Consider the following 17,181-nt stretch of genomic DNA (forward strand, 5'->3'; position numbering starts at 1 on the left):
ATGTTATAAAATACTGTCGGTTGTTTGGTTTTAAGCCAAACCTTCAAATTAGCATGTGATGATAGCATTACTTATGTATTATTTATAAAAGTAAATATTGTGAATCATATATTTGCTAAGATGGTATATTAGGAAGTTCACAGAATATTTATATAAAATAGGGAAATTATATATTTCCGTGTCAGCTCAAGCTTTCATGGAGGTTAGATAAACCGAGTATATGGGATTTTTATTTCAACAATGCAAACTTTTTGACAATACGTAGTGTAATACAAATGATTGTTAAATTTATTTTATGAATTTTAAAAATGTAGCAATTTCTTACAAAATGTTTCAGTTAATTTGTCACAGTAGTTGTTTGTGGTCTACTGATCCTTATACATAAAATGCTTCTGTTATATTCATGTATGAAAGATGATCATGGCAGAACAGAGGGGAAGAAGTGGAGAAAGTTGAACACTGAGGGCCTGATATTTATACCGCTTTCATACTGCCGCCCCGACAATATCCCGGGTTTTTCAAGCTGGGTTTTTGCTGGGGCTCGGAGCGTCCCAGCTCAGAAACACCATTCATACTGCACCTCGGACCCGGGAATTTCCCGGGTTGACCCCATTCATACTGCACAAGTCTGTGCCCTGGCAATTTGTGGGAGTCATCACCAGAGCAGTTTTCATTGGCTGAAAAATGGTGATACACAATATAATAATACAATAATACAATAATGAATAAAGGATACCTCCAATTGGCTTATATATTTAGTCGTACTAGTCTAGGAGGGCTTTCTGAAAGGCATAAAGAGACTGGGAAACATATATTTAAGGGAAGGTTGTAGGAGCTTTTAAAGCTAGGCATTGCATATTTCAATGATTACCCCAAAAGACTAGACTTCTAGATGGAAAATTAATGGCCTCTTTTTGGCAAGCATAAAATGAATGAGAAATGCCTAATTCCAAATCCTCCAGAGACAGGCAGACAGCCAATCAGCTTGTTTTCTGTGCAACCCGGGTTGAAAAACCCGGGTTGCACCATTCATAGTGCAGGCAACCAGGGTCCGACCCGGGAATTACCCCTCGATAAATTCCGGGTTGAAGACCCAGGTTTTTAGACCCAGGATTTTTGACTTGTACCATTCATACTGCACCAAGACCCGGGTCGTTTGAGCTCGCCCCGGCAAAAACCCGGGATTTTGGTGCAGTATGAATGGGGTATTAGTTAGGAACAAAGCAAAGAAAAGGAGCAACTTTGCACCTGGACAAACCATGTTACATATAGCTGAAGCAGAGGCTAGTACTCTGGGCGCATTGTGCCTAAAATCTTTATTTGTATTGTTTATGTTTTGGAACCTTTTACCCTATCTTCTGGGACATCACCAATATAGACTTTCTAGCGGACAAATAGAGATATTGCCTGTTTGGGACTTTTCTTCCAGGATTATACTATTAAGACTTTTTGAAATCTATGGGAATTTTCCCTAATCTGTGCCCCAGTTTGTATTTTGTTTTTTGATTGCAATTTTGATGTATATTGTTGTTATGCTCTTTTGTTTATCTTGTCAGTGAGAATATTGAAGTAATTTATTTTTCATTTTAAGCATTGGTCATATAGTATATTTACATAATTTGTCTATACCCAACTGTCTACTAGGGCTGGATTACCAATATTACTATTAAGTGCAAAAAGAAATGTCTGATTTGCAAAAATATATTCAGCCATTAAGGAGAGCAAAGCAAAAAAATGAGCAAATTTGCACTTTAGCAAAACCATGTTGCATTGGAGGGGGAGGTAAATTTAAAATGTTGGAACAGAACCTTTTTTTGCTTTGCTTGCCTTAATGACTCAGGCCCATTGACTTTGTCATTCTCCATAGAGAACCTTATTTTTTTGCCTGTTTGCCTTCATTAATATACTGCTATACTGCTTGCCTTACTACAGAAGAAAATTTAGTCATAGGGATTCATCTATTGATGTTAGGCGATATCAAAGTTTTTCTAGCGCTGATTATAGCAGCAAAATATCTTCTCTTGCCTCAATTTATCAATGAAAGTTCAGCTGAGAGATACCCAACTCCCCGACTGCACTGACTCTCTAGGGTCCTTATGCACATGTGTGAGCAGCTTGCCTTAAATAAAAAAGTATTTCTTTATGTATTCCCCCTGCTATCTCAGGGGGGTTTATATTGTACCGCTGCTGTTGATTTCCCCATGCATGCCTTCAACCTGTGAATCCCGGATAATGATCTTGTGGCGATAGCTTTCACGGCCCAGGGCTTTGGTAAAAAGGGAGAATCCCCTAATCAAATGAAAACTTCCATTTTCACTGGAGACAGGGCTTATCTCCCTATGATAAATATGGGCCATAGACTGGATTGGGATAGTGCACTTAGATAGCTATAAATATCATAGAAAAGTATAGAGTACTTATGGTAAGTATGTTTTAATAAAGCCTCTCACAGACATGAATCCTCCCTCTTTAATCATGTAGGAGAGCTCTACAGAGTACAATACGTTTCTGTTTAATGTCCCTTTAGTAACGCTGACTATGCAGCTGGAGTGATTGCATATCAGTGTGTCCGTGGGAAATGTGGATTTATATGCATAAAGCATGATACTTGCATTACATTTGTCAAACGATTAATGTGCTATTTGCAGTAGTGTTTCCGCGTCGCATGAAAACTCTTTGACAGTGGATTTACAGTTAGCTGTATCAGCTTTGGCATTGTCCACTCTGATAACGCCAGAGCCATTTAATAAAACAGCATAATGGAAACAGCTTCATTTGTTGCTCAACCAACCATGTAACAGGCAGCTCTGCGTGTCAGCATCTGTAGTATGGAAGCACAGTGTGACATTTTTGTCCTCAGCAAATGTATGTCACATAGGTCTACTGTTCCCAAATATATCTAGTCAATAAAATGTATTAAAAGAGACCAGAAACAGAGTTGATAATTATTGTGAAACAATGTAATACTTTTATTGCCCGTAGTTTGAGAGTTTTTGTTGAGGGACATTAGGGCACATCACTAGCCCTGACATGTGCTATTTCTGCAAAACTTGTGTTACATTGAACACTAGTCACTAAAAAAAAGAATAAAAGTTTTATGAAAGTGATTACAAGGAGTGTACAGAAGTTATTCTAAGTCCTGCCGAATCAGTCGTATTTGATGATTTTAATACATTTCCATATGTGTACACTAACAGTGAGCAACAGGCGTTTACGAACCTTCACCTGCGCCTGGAGGGAGTCTACTGCACCCCTCGATGGCTGCGTCTCTTCCCCTCTTTCACGGCTTACCTCACTGGTTTACACAGAAGTTTTATAACAACTTATCTGAGAACCATTGTTTTGGATACAATATGAAGTCCTCTGACTCTTGTTTCGAAAGAAACAACTATACTGGGTAAAAACATTATTTAGTGTGCAGGTATATAATAGATTTTTTTTTTACTGTACACAGCAGATCAATAACAGTTTGTTCTCCCTTTCATCATCATTTTGTCATTTTGATCTCTGAAGTCTACGCATAGCACACTTTATCCTCAATTTCCTGCATGTAGGATACTGTAAAGCTCTTTGTGTTTTCTTTGAGATAGAATGGTATTGTTGATTGTATATATATATATCCCTAACCATAAATGTTTTATAATTAGATGTTTCAGAGGGTTAAGGGACATTTTTACCAGAATACTACATCAGCTGAATTTGTCCACTTACTTTTTTTGCAAATAATATCTGTATAAATTAGGTTACAATTTACTTATCTGTAGAGCGTATCTAGGCTTCATCCATCTTGATCAAATTATGTTGAATTTCAGAATTGAATTTCTGCTGGTGTATTATGTAAAGCTTTCATGACCCACAAACCAATTACAGACATATTGAAGAACATGCCTTTTGAGACTGTTTTCTAGGACATAATCTAGGAGTTATATGGGGGTTGTCCACCCTTGTTCTACATATAGCTTACCCAACTGACACCCAGAATCATTGTACCTTGGGGCATTGTATCTGTTTCAGTGTATGTCTCACTTTCTATATATTTTGCCTGCTGCTTGCTTATTTATTTTCATTTTATTTTTATTTAATTGTGTGTATTATATTACATATTGTATCCTCTACCTTAATAAATTATAATTCAACTTCCAGCCACATGAACTATATAAAAGCAATTGGCAGTTACCCTTGTGCTGTGCCTTTATATATTCATGGAACTTCCCTGTAACTGCTGTCATCCTTATTATTTACAGTAGTGGGTATATTATCCTATATATACCACTGAGCTACACTACACAGTAATCTGTGAATGTGTTTCACAGCTAAAACATCCACGCCAACTTTCATGTGACGGGGTAGGAGGGAGCTTGGTGACATCGTCTCGTCACTGTAGCCCACTACTAAATTCCGAAATTCATGGCATTGAATAACGGGGCAGGGCTTAATGACACATTTAAGCCCCCGTCATTCAATGCCGTGAATTTCAGAGAATCCGGTAGGTTTGCCTACTCTTCCGGGAGTCCATCAGGACTCCCTAAAAATCGGAAACCTCCCTGGATTTCCGGAAGAGCAGGCAAGCCTGAGCTAAAATTTTCAACCAAAATGTAGCATCAAAACTTGTGTTGTCATGTTACCTTCAATCTACCACTAGAAAAAGATCATGCAACACACCGCATCAACATTTGGTTTTGAAATAAGAATACAAGCTTGAAAAATAAAGCATAGGATAGCAATTAAGCTTGCTATGTCTGCCACTGTACATGCATCTGTATATGAATCTTCCAATCCACAGTTTGTATAGAGCATTTCTGTTAAGATTGCAAGCTGAACACTCAAACTCTGGCTACATTTGTTCTGTTTAGTGATACACATGTTTTCAAATAGAATATTGTCCATTTATGAGTTCTCTTGCTCTTTAATAATGGAGCAAGGTACAAAATAATAAAATGATAACATAAAAAGCTGGCTGTTTGCCACCCCTTAATAGTACAACTGATTAGCTGCAAGTCTCTTTGTGGATGTTCTAGCTCCAAAATATTAAGAGTAGTTCACCCTTGATTCATATTTAGTTATGCTTCATCTTTTATTCCTTATAGTATACACATTTACAGGCGTACATGGAGAAACACACATTATCAAATCATGAATTATTATGTATTACCATACACACAGATAAAATATTGACATTAGTCATACTGTATAAATCAAAACACTACATCTTATTTTAGGCTTGACTCTTATAGTTTGAAATTATTATGTATATATGCCAGGTGTTTGTATTTATCACATGTGTTGTTTTAAATAAATTAGTTAAACAAATATATATATTTGTATACAATAATAATGTATATAAAATATTGTCTTTAGGTCTTTCAAATTGCATATATAATCATCAAGGCAGCAAATTCTCCAAGACCTGGGAACTGGGTTTTAGAGCGTTCTCTAGATGGAATTGAGTTTATGCCATGGCAATATTATGCAATTAGTGACACGGAGTGCCTGACTCGCTACAACGTGACACCAAGACTTGGTCCACCAACATACAAGAGAGATGATGAAGTGATCTGTACATCATATTATTCCAAGCTTGTGCCACTGGAACATGGCGAAGTAAGTTTTTAGCTTATTTTTTATTTTATCCATGTAGCATAGATTATTTCATGCTACTTGATCTCTATAGAAAGGTAGAGCCACTTGAATAATTTTCTTGGCATCGACCTTAATATGCCCTCTTGATACCAGCTACAGTTTAATCTATATTGTTATTGTATTACTTTAAAAGCTTTCATTTTAAATCGTAAAGGTCTTAATGTATAACACACAACTTTATTTACAGTTAATATGAATTAAGTAGCATTCAGTACTATGCTTACTCTGCTTAGTTTAGTACGAGAGCTCTGTCTGCAGTGTTTAAGGTCGCCTTATTGAATTTGTTTAAAGGATACAGACATTGAAAAAATACACATATCTCAAGTTTAAATACTTTTGTTCTTCATCAACTTAGATCCACACTTCACTGATTAATGGAAGGCCGAGCGCTGATGATCTTACTCCAGAATTGCTGGATTTCACCTCTGCAAGATACATCCGTCTTCGCTTGCAGCGTATTAGAAACCTTAACGCAGATCTTATGACCCTCAGTCACAGGGATTTAAAAGATGTGGATCCCATAGTAACAAGAAGAGTAAGTTGGGTCTCTGTGCTTCCGCCATTGATGAGAAAAAAGACGGATTGCACAGCTGTTGTTTTACACAACATAACCAATAAGCATTTGAAAGTTGTTGCAAATTCAGATTTCAGAAGTAATGTTACCAAACATGCTTTCGAGAAATGGCAAATGATGCCTGGGAAAAGCTTTATAATAATCTAAATTATGGTGCACACCTTTACTGCAATGAATCCATCTAGCGCTAACATGTGCAAGGATCGCCTCCACCATTCCATAAATAGACAAATCTCAAGCTCCAAACAGATGTAGTTAAAAGTTATGGATTTAATCCAGGATGGTACAAGCACTGTGTTGTGATGAGGCACGGTCCCTTCTTCAAGTGCAAACTGAAGAAAGCTCAAAACACAAAATAGTGAGATCCTTATCTAGAGCTGGGCGCAATTTCCATCTAAAATGCAGAAGGAAATAGCATCCCAAAAAAAAATACATTTTACAGGGCTTTGTTTAGCCTGACACATCTAAGTTGATGGTCATCACTATCAGTATGTACCTCACACCAGTGATCGAGCACCTGCAAGTTTCCCGTTTCCTGACAGGTGCATATATATCTGAGTCTCAGTCTAGATTAGTCACATTTGATCCAGTAAATGGTTACACACCACTCCCTGACCCTGTTCCGTCTCTTCAATCATAAGGGGAAGCGTAAGCTTCCGTAAGCTCAAGATGTGACTCTATAACTTTGTGGGCATGTGCAGAATTAAAAGAGCATATTATACGCTGAAAACGCAGTTTGCTTCTAACTCTCCATGAGCCCCAGTGACTCGTACTATCCTGCTCTGAACACACTCCTGGGGTAGTTTAGCTATGTCTCTTTGTGCAATTTGTGACTTTACAAAGAATAAGTTTCAAGCATAAATAGTACAGTTTAGTCTGTAATAGCATTCAAAAATTCTTGAGCCAAGCATAAAACAACGCTAGAAAGACTAAAGCGATCAGTACATTCATTGCAGATTAGTGATTGGGTATAATAGATCAATATGACACTGTTGTCTCACCTTTTTATGTTACGGTGATTTCTAACTTCAACAACGGGGAATATGATAACATGTTTATTTTAATTTGTGTGTTTTCTATAGTGTTTCTATAATATAATATTTTCCTCATTTTACCTTTTTGCAGTACTACTATTCTATCAAAGACCTATCAGTTGGAGGAATGTGCATTTGTTATGGGCATGCTCGCAGCTGCCCATATGATGAAGTTACCAATGTAAGTTACAGCTAGAACGGGCGATGTTTTCCTTATTATGTTTTATTTTATTATTTTTTTTTTCTGAAAAAATGTGGTAGCCCACGTTAGATCGTCTTCACTGCACGTTTCCTAGAAATGACTGTGGAGTATGCCTTAATTAGAACAGTATGAAGCAACACAGCACAGTAGTCTTGTGCTTGGGTATACAGTAAACAACTCTCTTGGTAAATCGTAAAACAAATATTTGGAGTAAAACATGGTATGACAGGAGAAACATTATAATTTAAATCCCTGCCCAAAAGGGTTTACAGTCTAAGCAAAGGATTCTGGGCTTCAGATTCTCACATTACATGCATTTACTGTGGACAAGTGAAAGGTATTTCAATTTCAGTACACTCAGTTAATAATTAAATTAACTTAACTTACATTTTGTGAAAATGTGTTTTAGTATTTTAAAGCCTCTTCATTTTTGGGGTTTGTTTTGTTTGTTTTTACATACAGAGATTTCAGTGCCAGTGTGAGCGTAACACTTGTGGAGAGAGCTGTAATGAGTGTTGCCCAGGTTACCACCAGAATCCATGGAGACCTGGCACCATTTCCATTGGCAATAAATGCGAGAGTAAGTTGGGTCTCTGTTCTTTTGTATGAAACTGTTGGAAAGTTTGAACTTTTTCAATACATTTATTTCAGTGATTCTGATGCAGATACTCAAAAAATGACTAAAATATTGTTTATAATTAATGCTGTTATAAATGGGTTTCTCTTTCTCTCTTCAATGAAATATTATTATTATAATGATTAAATCCTTACTTTCATACATTCCTTTGTTGAACCATTTTCTTGTAGCTGTCCTGTATAGTGATAGGGATAAAGGGAACTGATTTATGTTTGAAGAATCTTATTAAATTATTGCAGTCTATGGATTGTGTTAATAGTCAGACACACTCATCCTCACACTCTTGCTTGTGGGTCTGTGCTTGTTTGTGCAACGTTTCAGATTATTTATGATTCCATTCACACATGCTCAACCTGAAACAGACATTTGGATACTAAACACCCAGAAATACACCACAAAACACTTTAAGGGGGGTATTCAATTGTTAGCGTTAACAGGAAAAAACGAGCGTTTAAAAAATCTTAGCGTTAATACGGTAATCACTCGCGGAATTTCAGCTCGCCGCTCCCTGAGTAAACTACCGTATTAACGCTTTTCGCGCGCAATTTTACCGTATAAAAGGTAATATTTTTTGAGCGCTCGTTTTTTTTCGTTAACGCTAACAATTGAATACCCCCCTAACACTGTTAAGCTAGCGTCCCAATCATCAACTCTTAGAACTAGTGAAAGAGGTCTAAACCTTTAGCAGCCGCTTTTCACGTAGAGCTCATTTTGCTCGCAGGTACTCAGATGCCTCCAGAACTTAACTTTTAGGAGTAGGAGCTTATGTTTGGAGACTTTAGTGCAGGTGGTAGGTGGCATAACTGGAGAATAAGAGAAAAGTCTAGATACAGTCTTAGGGTTGTAGGTCCTTAGCAAGCAGAGTAAACAGGGACAAGCCAAAGGTCAGGGCAAGTAGCAGGCAAGGAGATTCCAAATCCAGGCAGAGGTCAGGGGCAATCAGCAAAGAAGCAGGGTCCAGAAACAAGCTGAGGTCACAACACATATCAGTCCAGTACAGCAGAGAGAACAGCAGGAAACTTGAAGCTGGTCAGAAACAACACAGAACCTATAACTGACAGGGAGGCTAAGCCCTCCCTGCCTTAAATAGTTCTGTTGTCCAATCCTGAATCAGAGCTGAGACCTGCACTAATCAGCCCCCAGGAGGCAGCTAACTAATTGTAACTGCGCATATGTGACCAGCTATTAGACAACTCGCCGGGCGCAGCGGCAGTGAACAGAGAGCATCCCGGTTGCCCAGATGCTCAGACCGGAAATGACGTCCTGGCTACCTGGGCAACAACCGGGACGTGAGAAGTCACAGGTGGGCCGTCGCCAGCAGCGGCCCATATGATGAAGTTACCATGGTAAGTTACAGCTAGAACGGGCGATATTTTCCTTATTATGTTTTATTTTATTATTTATTTTTTCTGACCCGTGACAAACACATGCTAATATAGAAGATGATATTATTAATCTTCGTGTACCTGCCAAATAGACAGTTTTTGAGGCCAGTGTAGGAATTTATACATAATGGTTAGACATACAAATACAGTAGGGTAACCAAAAAGATGGATAGTTTGGAACAAGGTGGGTTTGGGTCCAAAATAAATATTATTCAACTTAAAGAGGGATAGGGATTTATGGTGATAACAGAGGCAAATAACATAGGAGAATTCCAGTAAATAAATGATCCTGGTGTTGAATTTCTTTTTTTACCATCACCTGGGCCTTGTGGAACTATATGACTAAATATTTTTGTATATTTTTTGGATGAAAATCTTCTATATATATTATTATTATTATTATTATTATTATTATATTTTTTTACAGAATGTAATTGCCATAACAAAGCAGAAGACTGTTACTATGACCAAACCGTGGCTGATCGTAATATGAGCTTGAATATTCATGATCAGTACATTGGAGGAGGCGTTTGCATAAACTGCTCTGATTTTACAACTGGAATTAACTGTGAAACATGTATTGAAGGATACTACAGGCCGCACAAGGTATAACTCACCCCCTCCTTAAATATCTAATGGCAACACAGAGTAAAAACAGTTATAACTTGTGGTATTGAGTATTAGAAATGGATATTATTGCCTTAATGTTGTACTTCCTGTACAGGTCTCCCCCTATGCAGAAGCACCGTGCCGTCCATGTGAATGTGATCCATTTGGGTCTCTTAGTCCTGTCTGTGTTGTAGATGATAGTCATTCTAAGCAAGGTATTCCAGTTCCAATTCTTTTTTATCCTTTATATATTATACATATTTCTAACAGTACTATTTTCTTATGCTTTTGATTTATATTAAAATAATTATTTAGTGTTAGTCATTATGGTCTTGCCTTATTTCATATTGAATGGATCCGGGGTTTTAAGAATACATGCTAAGTTTGATCATTTTGAATTGTCATGACAGGTTTGTGCCACATTGTCAGGGTGATAATTCTGCTCTGTATTTTAAAGGTGCTCTCCCAGGCCAGTGCCAGTGCAAACAGGGTTACACAGGTGAAAAGTGTGATAAGTGTGAATTTGGATATAAGGTATACCCAAATTGTATGCGCTGCAATTGCAGTCTAATAGGAAGCTTGAATGATGATCCTTGTGCAGAACAGTGCATATGTAAGGTGAGTTTATGCAATGTCCTTTATTCTGTTCAAATATATGTGTTAAAGCATTGGGGTGAGACAGGACAGTGTGGAATTGGTGAGGTAATGACTCCCAAGAAGAAACAATATATTATATTACTGAGATTACTGCTGCAACCACACTCTATTATATACTGGGCTTATTGCATTACATAGCGCAGTAGACCATATTTGACCGACATTTCATTTCATTCTTTAACTTGTACTAAAGCTTATTGGTGATTGGTTTCTCTGGGTTAGTGCACTTTAGCAAGCACGTAGTTTATCAGGACAGAAATACAAGATAAGATGAAAAGATAAACAAGACATTCTTCATCACTTTACAGCAGACTAATCAACTTGCTTGTAGTAGATGTGAGCAAATACATATTAAGTCATCCTTACATTACTCATAATGTACTAAGTATTAAGCAGTAGTAGAAGTGGCAGTATGGCTTACAACAATAGACCTGCCCACTTTAAACACTGTTGATATAGATATAGATATATATATATATATATATATATATATATATATATACACATTATTAAGCCACATTTTAGTCATTCAAACACGTGCTTTGGTGTCTTCTATGTAGCATATTCAAGACAAGTTTTTTTGAAAATTGTCTGAGAAGATTTTCTTGTGCGTGTCTAGCAAGAGTGACTACATTAACATGTATTACAGGAACATGTGGAAGGTGAAAACTGTGATCGGTGTAAGGCTGGATACTACAACCTGCAGGAGCGCAATCCAGAGGGATGTACTGAATGCTTCTGCTTCGGTGTTTCTGGTGTCTGTGATGAGCTCTTTTGGCATACTACTCAGGTAGAGTATAACAGTATTTCTCATGTGTACGGTCAGGGACTAGTAAGGGACAAGCAGCTTTTATGGGGATGACCATTTTAATGATTTAGTGTCCTCTGTTCATTGAGGACAGTCAGACATTTTTAACCTGTAGTTTAGTTGTCACTTTCTGTTTTGACAACTGAGGTTAATGTCTCGTATGTGAGGTGGACACTAAACAGTCAAAGAGCAGGCTCAACCTCCCAGTGAGTCTACTAGAAATGATAATGGGTACAAGATTGCATCTTTGTGAGCAAAGTAGAAGGCTTTTATGAACATACACAGAAATAGTGCAATGCGCTGTTCAGTGAAGTTAATAAGCATAACTTACTTTGCTCATGTGTAACGCCTGCGGGGAAGAGGACAGACGCACACAAGTATATTACCTTACAAACGATGGCTACCTCCTGTCCGCTTCAGGGTCACCCCAGCCACTCTCCTATCCCAGCAGACCAGCAGCCAAACCTCTGTCACCTCACTCCACTTCCCTCTACGGAAGAAACAGAAATTAAGGCTGTGCCTGCCAGGAAAAGGACTGTCTGAGACCACGACAATGAGCAGAAACACTCAAGTCAATCTCACTTGCCACCACCTCGATTTACTCTTGCCAAGGGCGCGGGATTACGAGTACTTGGGACCAGGAACAGTTCTGCCCCAAATACTCCACTCACCTCTCAGTGAGGGCCTAACCAGAAGAAAGAATAGAGCATTATACTCACCCGGGCACTCCAACTTCTGGTCCCTGCTCTCCTGCTCCTCTCCATCACTGTGGAAGACAAGAAAACAACACAGCCTCCCTCTACTCTACAAGTGAGGCTAGTATGTACAACCAACACAACTGGCACTAATTAACAACAAGCGGCCTGACCCTAACAACTAACTAATTGTCAGGAACGCAACTTTACTATGAACTGGGTTTAGTGTACTCCTAAGCATTTGAAATTTAGATCTAATCTTCAACACTAGTTGCTATAAAACCCAAAAATTTTAATTGTCAGACATGATCCATAACAGTAAAATACATTACAGGGTAACCTAATATTCCCCTGCAGCTCTATTAAAAGTAAAATATTATCTCCCTGCTCACACAGCTCTGATGCAGGTCAGAATGCAGAGGCTGCTGTAATTTCAGTTAAAGTGATGTCACTGGTCCTGCTCGTGTGTGTCAGTCCACCAATCTGTTTCTTCAAAGTCAGTCTGCCAAGCTGTCAATCCTTCTTTACCTGCTGTTAAAGAGCACTTGAACTGAAAAGGGGTATGGTGGACTTATTAAGTTCTGTATAAACACTGCACTTATTTAATGTATATTATTTTGCTCAGTAATGCATAGCATCTACTATATATTAATGTCAATTAGTGGCTTTATGTGCTATGTGTTATGTAAGCTGTGTATTGTGTGTACCTGTATTTATTTGCAATATAATGTATTCTGTAATTTTCTGTACAATATTGTATGGCACCATATAAATGTATTCTTATGTAAGTAACCTTTATTTGAGGTGTACTTTACCTTTAGAGGAGGTCATTTATGAAGAACAAAATTGACAAGGGGCAACTTATAATCACCTTTGATTCCACCATGCACCTTAAGGTGTTTAGTTACAGAGAAAGTACACAGTGCTTTCGGAGAGGCAGAAGTTTGCACAGGCCAAAGGGATGAGTCAGGTGGAGTGAGGGGGTCGTGGCCATTTTCTTTTATCAAAAGGACTCGAATTTCGTTCCAACTCAGAGTTGCAGTGTTTGTGTCTTGTCCTAGAGTTTTAATTTGTTGCACTCTGCACCTTCGTGTTGTACTTCAGAGAAACATATTTGTAGGTATGTTAAGATGTCTCCTCACTCTCATTATTCTTCTTCCCTGCTACAGACCTCTGATATAGGTGGCTGGCATGTCAGTGATTTGCGTGGGTCCGAAAGATTTCAGCCCCAACAAGACCAGTTTGATGGTCCTCATCAAATAAGCATCAACAACACAGAAGTCAGGAAGACTTTACAATCTATATATTACTGGGAAGCACCACCAGCTTACCTCGGAAATAAAGTACGAGCTCTGCAACTTTGAATTTCTCAGAATTTCTCAGTGCCTTGTGTGTGTGTTTAATATTTAACTGTGAGAAAAATGTGGAAGGTTTATTCCATATTGTCAGTCATAAATATTTGCTTACAAGTCCATATATTTTAGCCCTGATACCACGTAAGTAACTTACTTGATATCAGGGCAAAATATTCACACAAAGTTAGGTACTGCAAATAGAGCTTCCAATCTAAAAGGTGAGGGAAGAGGAATCCACATTCCAGGATTCCTATTGGCTAGCCCAAGATTCAGTCTATGAGGCGGCTAACCAATCATCCACATTCCCCAATATGGAGCTCTCCTCCCAGCCTTACCTTACTTAACATATGTAAATGTGAACTGATTACTGTGTATTGCATTTATAAAATGTGTCACTTCTCAGTGATTATTAGTACCGTGGTCTAAATAGTTTCTAGAAACTGCAATGTTAACTTATTGACTGTGGCTTTAGAACATTTTTATATAAATGTATTTTGTTTCAGTGTTATAATGTCTTGTTTATTTAATAACGATAATTATTTAACTATTGCAGTTGACATCTTTCGGTGGATTCTTGAGGTATACAGTATCTTATGACGCTCCAGTGGAGAGCTTAGATGGTGAACTGATCTCTAATGTTGACCTTGTTATGCAGGTAATGTATACAATCGGCGGTTACTCTTAGAGCTTCAATGTACGTGTCATACTCCTTTTCCTTCTTTCAACTGCAATACAGTTTATTAAATATATGTAAGAGACCTGGGGGTAAATGTATCAATCTGCGGGTTCTTCAACACCTGCGTGTTCAGCCTCTTCCGCGATTAAATTTCAAGCGGCACTGCATTGTAAAGGGAAGTTAACCCTTTACAATGCAGCGCCGCTTGAAATTTAATCGCGGAAGAGGCTGAACACGCGGGTGTTGAAGAACCCGCAGATTGATACATTTACCCCCTGAAGTATGATGAGATTTTGTTTCTATTGCAGTATTTCAGCAAACCTGGAGATACTATAAAATAATCCAAAAGTAATGGGAGTTTAGCTAAGGTTCAGAAATATTAAATGCACTAGTATGAGGTTGGGCCACTATAATTTGCTCTGTGACGGGAACAGAAATACTAGTAAATGTTCCCCTGCCATATTGTGTTTGATTCCCTTATTGGTAACTTATCTCATACTTCTTATGTACTAATATATTTGTTGACTTTATGCCATATTATTTAAGTTATCATCCAGAATATGGACGTCTTGATTACGTGTGACTAGCTATCAAGCATGCATATGGGCTTTGCTGGTTAGCTATGTACATTCTGCATATGCTGGTACTTGTACTCAGCCTCTTATGTTGAGGAACAGTCTACTACTGTGCATGGCGTGATTAATTTCTGTGAAACTTAGATCCCCTCACACAAGACAAAAGAAGCAATAAAATAGTTGATTACCTCTTACACAGATAGACTTTACAATTAGGTCTCTTTCTCTCTCTCTCTCTCTCTCTCTCTCTCTCACTCTCACTCTCTCTCACTCTCACTCTCTCTCACTCTCTCTCACTCTCTCTCTCTCACTCTCTCTCTCTCACGCTCTCACTCTCACTCTCTCTCACTCTCTCTCACTCTCTCTCACTCTCTCTCACGATCTCACTCTCACTCTCACTCTCTCTCTTACCCTCTCCCACTCTCTCTCTCTCCATCTCTCTCTCTCTCTCTCTCCCTCTCTCTCTCCCTCTCTCTCGCTCTCTCTCACTCTCACTCTCTCTCACTCTCTCTCACTCTCACTCTCTCACTGTCTCTCTCACTCTCTCTCTCACGCTCTCTCGCTCTCTCTCTCTCTTACCCTCTCTCACTCTCTCTCTCTCTCTCTCCATCTCTCGCTCTCTCTCCCTCTCTCTCTCTCTCACTTTCTCTCTCTCTATAATATATATATATTGATTACTAGGAATACATATATAGAAAAAATTAATACAGATGTTAACATTTATATTAGACACCCATGGCTGTTTACTCTGTGAAAATATATCTGTATACAATACAAGTAACAACGGTTTTTAAATATTTAGTTTATTTACCTGTCTAAATATTAGTGATTAGGCGAAGAGACTGCTAGTGCTGGCCACAAATGTCCAGAAACTCCTCCACCATGTAGGAAAAGTTCTGAGGGTTTCATATGTGATAGACATTCAGTGTGTGGTGTGGTTGAATATTTATGGTATTATGATCTGTTCAGAGAGAAAATAAATCTATCAAAATGTAGCTATCCCACAAGTATTGAAATTGGCTGCTAATCTAATACTTCTGTAAACATGAGAAGAAAGGAAATAAAGGATATATGGCAAAGTTATTTATTATCTGGCCTTTCCTATATCTTCTTTTAGAAATTAGTTCATCTATCATGTACTTGTTCCTGTTTCTTTCAGGGAAGTGGCATTACCATAGGAACAAAGGCTGATGGTTTATTGTTGCAGCCTTATGAGGAATACACAGCAGAGTTAAAACTGCTTCCAGATAATTTCTTGGACTTCTATACAAAGAGACCCGTGGATAGAGACGGGCTAATGACCGTTCTTGCTAATATAAATCACCTTTGGATAAGAGCTAGCTATAACACTGCTCAGAAAGCAGTCAGCAGGTACTAACTATGACCTTGTATGTATATATGTTGGTATGTATGTTTGTACAATTCATGTGTGTGTATAACAAACCTAGGTGTTTGTGGAGTGTGTGATAAGTTGAAATGTATGTGTTTTTTTTTTTACAGTTTGGATCTAGTACTTGCACTAAGCAGGTACAGAAATAAAAGTATGGTAAATCAGCATTTCTAAAATAATAGCAAAAGGCCTGCTTTGACTTATCAAACAAAATCTTATAATGCATATCCACATTTCCCCATTAGTAGATTAAGTGGGTAGATCAGGTGACTGGAGGAGGAATCCCATTCATTCTACTAGTCAGGGTGAAGGACGGTTTGTCTAGTGTCTATAGGTGGACATAGAATTCCCTTTAATAGACACTGGGACAGGCTATGTACATACAGGAGTGCAATGTCACAAAATTCTGTTTGTGAATCTATTTACCCATTTCTACAGAACTGCACATATATGTCAGGACAATAAGCAGACTTGGGTGGATCGTAGGCATTCTGACGTGCTGCAGTGAATTGATGCAATATACTAGTTTTAAGATAACGAGCAAAAGAGAACCACAACATGCTGCTTTGTGTGTCTGAAATATAGAAATAATCATTTTAATTTCGGTGTATTAGAGAAAAATCTAATTTATAGCTATTTAAAAGCAAACTGCAAAAGAAACAGCACTTCCGCAGATATCGCCCCTTTCATATGTAAAGTACCACCACACCTTTCTAAACAAATAACAGTCAAAATAGTGATTAAAATCAGGCACTGTCACAATTACAGCACAAAGAAACCACAATAAATGGAAAATTAAATAAATTGAAATCCAAAATCCAAAATAGACCAATGTTCATTCCAATGTCAGTCCATTTCCTCTGACCTGTCATATTAACCTTATTTGCATGAAAATATAAAAAAATGATAATATAGTGTTGTAACATAAAAGTGGATGTGTGCAG

General features: G+C 37.9%; 1 protein-coding gene across 1 annotated transcript in view; it reads left to right on the forward strand.

The window, feature by feature from the left end:
* LAMA1 (laminin subunit alpha 1) overlaps positions 1-17,181 on the forward strand; it is a 146,656-nt gene that overhangs the window by 43,706 nt on the left and 85,769 nt on the right. The window contains 11 exon segments of the mRNA XM_075213325.1: positions 5,359-5,601; positions 5,996-6,175; positions 7,340-7,429; positions 7,913-8,030; positions 9,900-10,078; positions 10,197-10,296; positions 10,539-10,699; positions 11,388-11,528; positions 13,411-13,584; positions 14,150-14,251; positions 16,007-16,218. Coding sequence (XP_075069426.1) covers positions 5,359-5,601; positions 5,996-6,175; positions 7,340-7,429; positions 7,913-8,030; positions 9,900-10,078; positions 10,197-10,296; positions 10,539-10,699; positions 11,388-11,528; positions 13,411-13,584; positions 14,150-14,251; positions 16,007-16,218 — 1,700 coding nt within the window.

The sequence above is a fragment of the Mixophyes fleayi genome, chromosome 5, assembly GCF_038048845.1.
Source record: "Mixophyes fleayi isolate aMixFle1 chromosome 5, aMixFle1.hap1, whole genome shotgun sequence".
In the NCBI taxonomy this organism is placed as follows: domain Eukaryota; kingdom Metazoa; phylum Chordata; class Amphibia; order Anura; family Limnodynastidae; genus Mixophyes; species Mixophyes fleayi.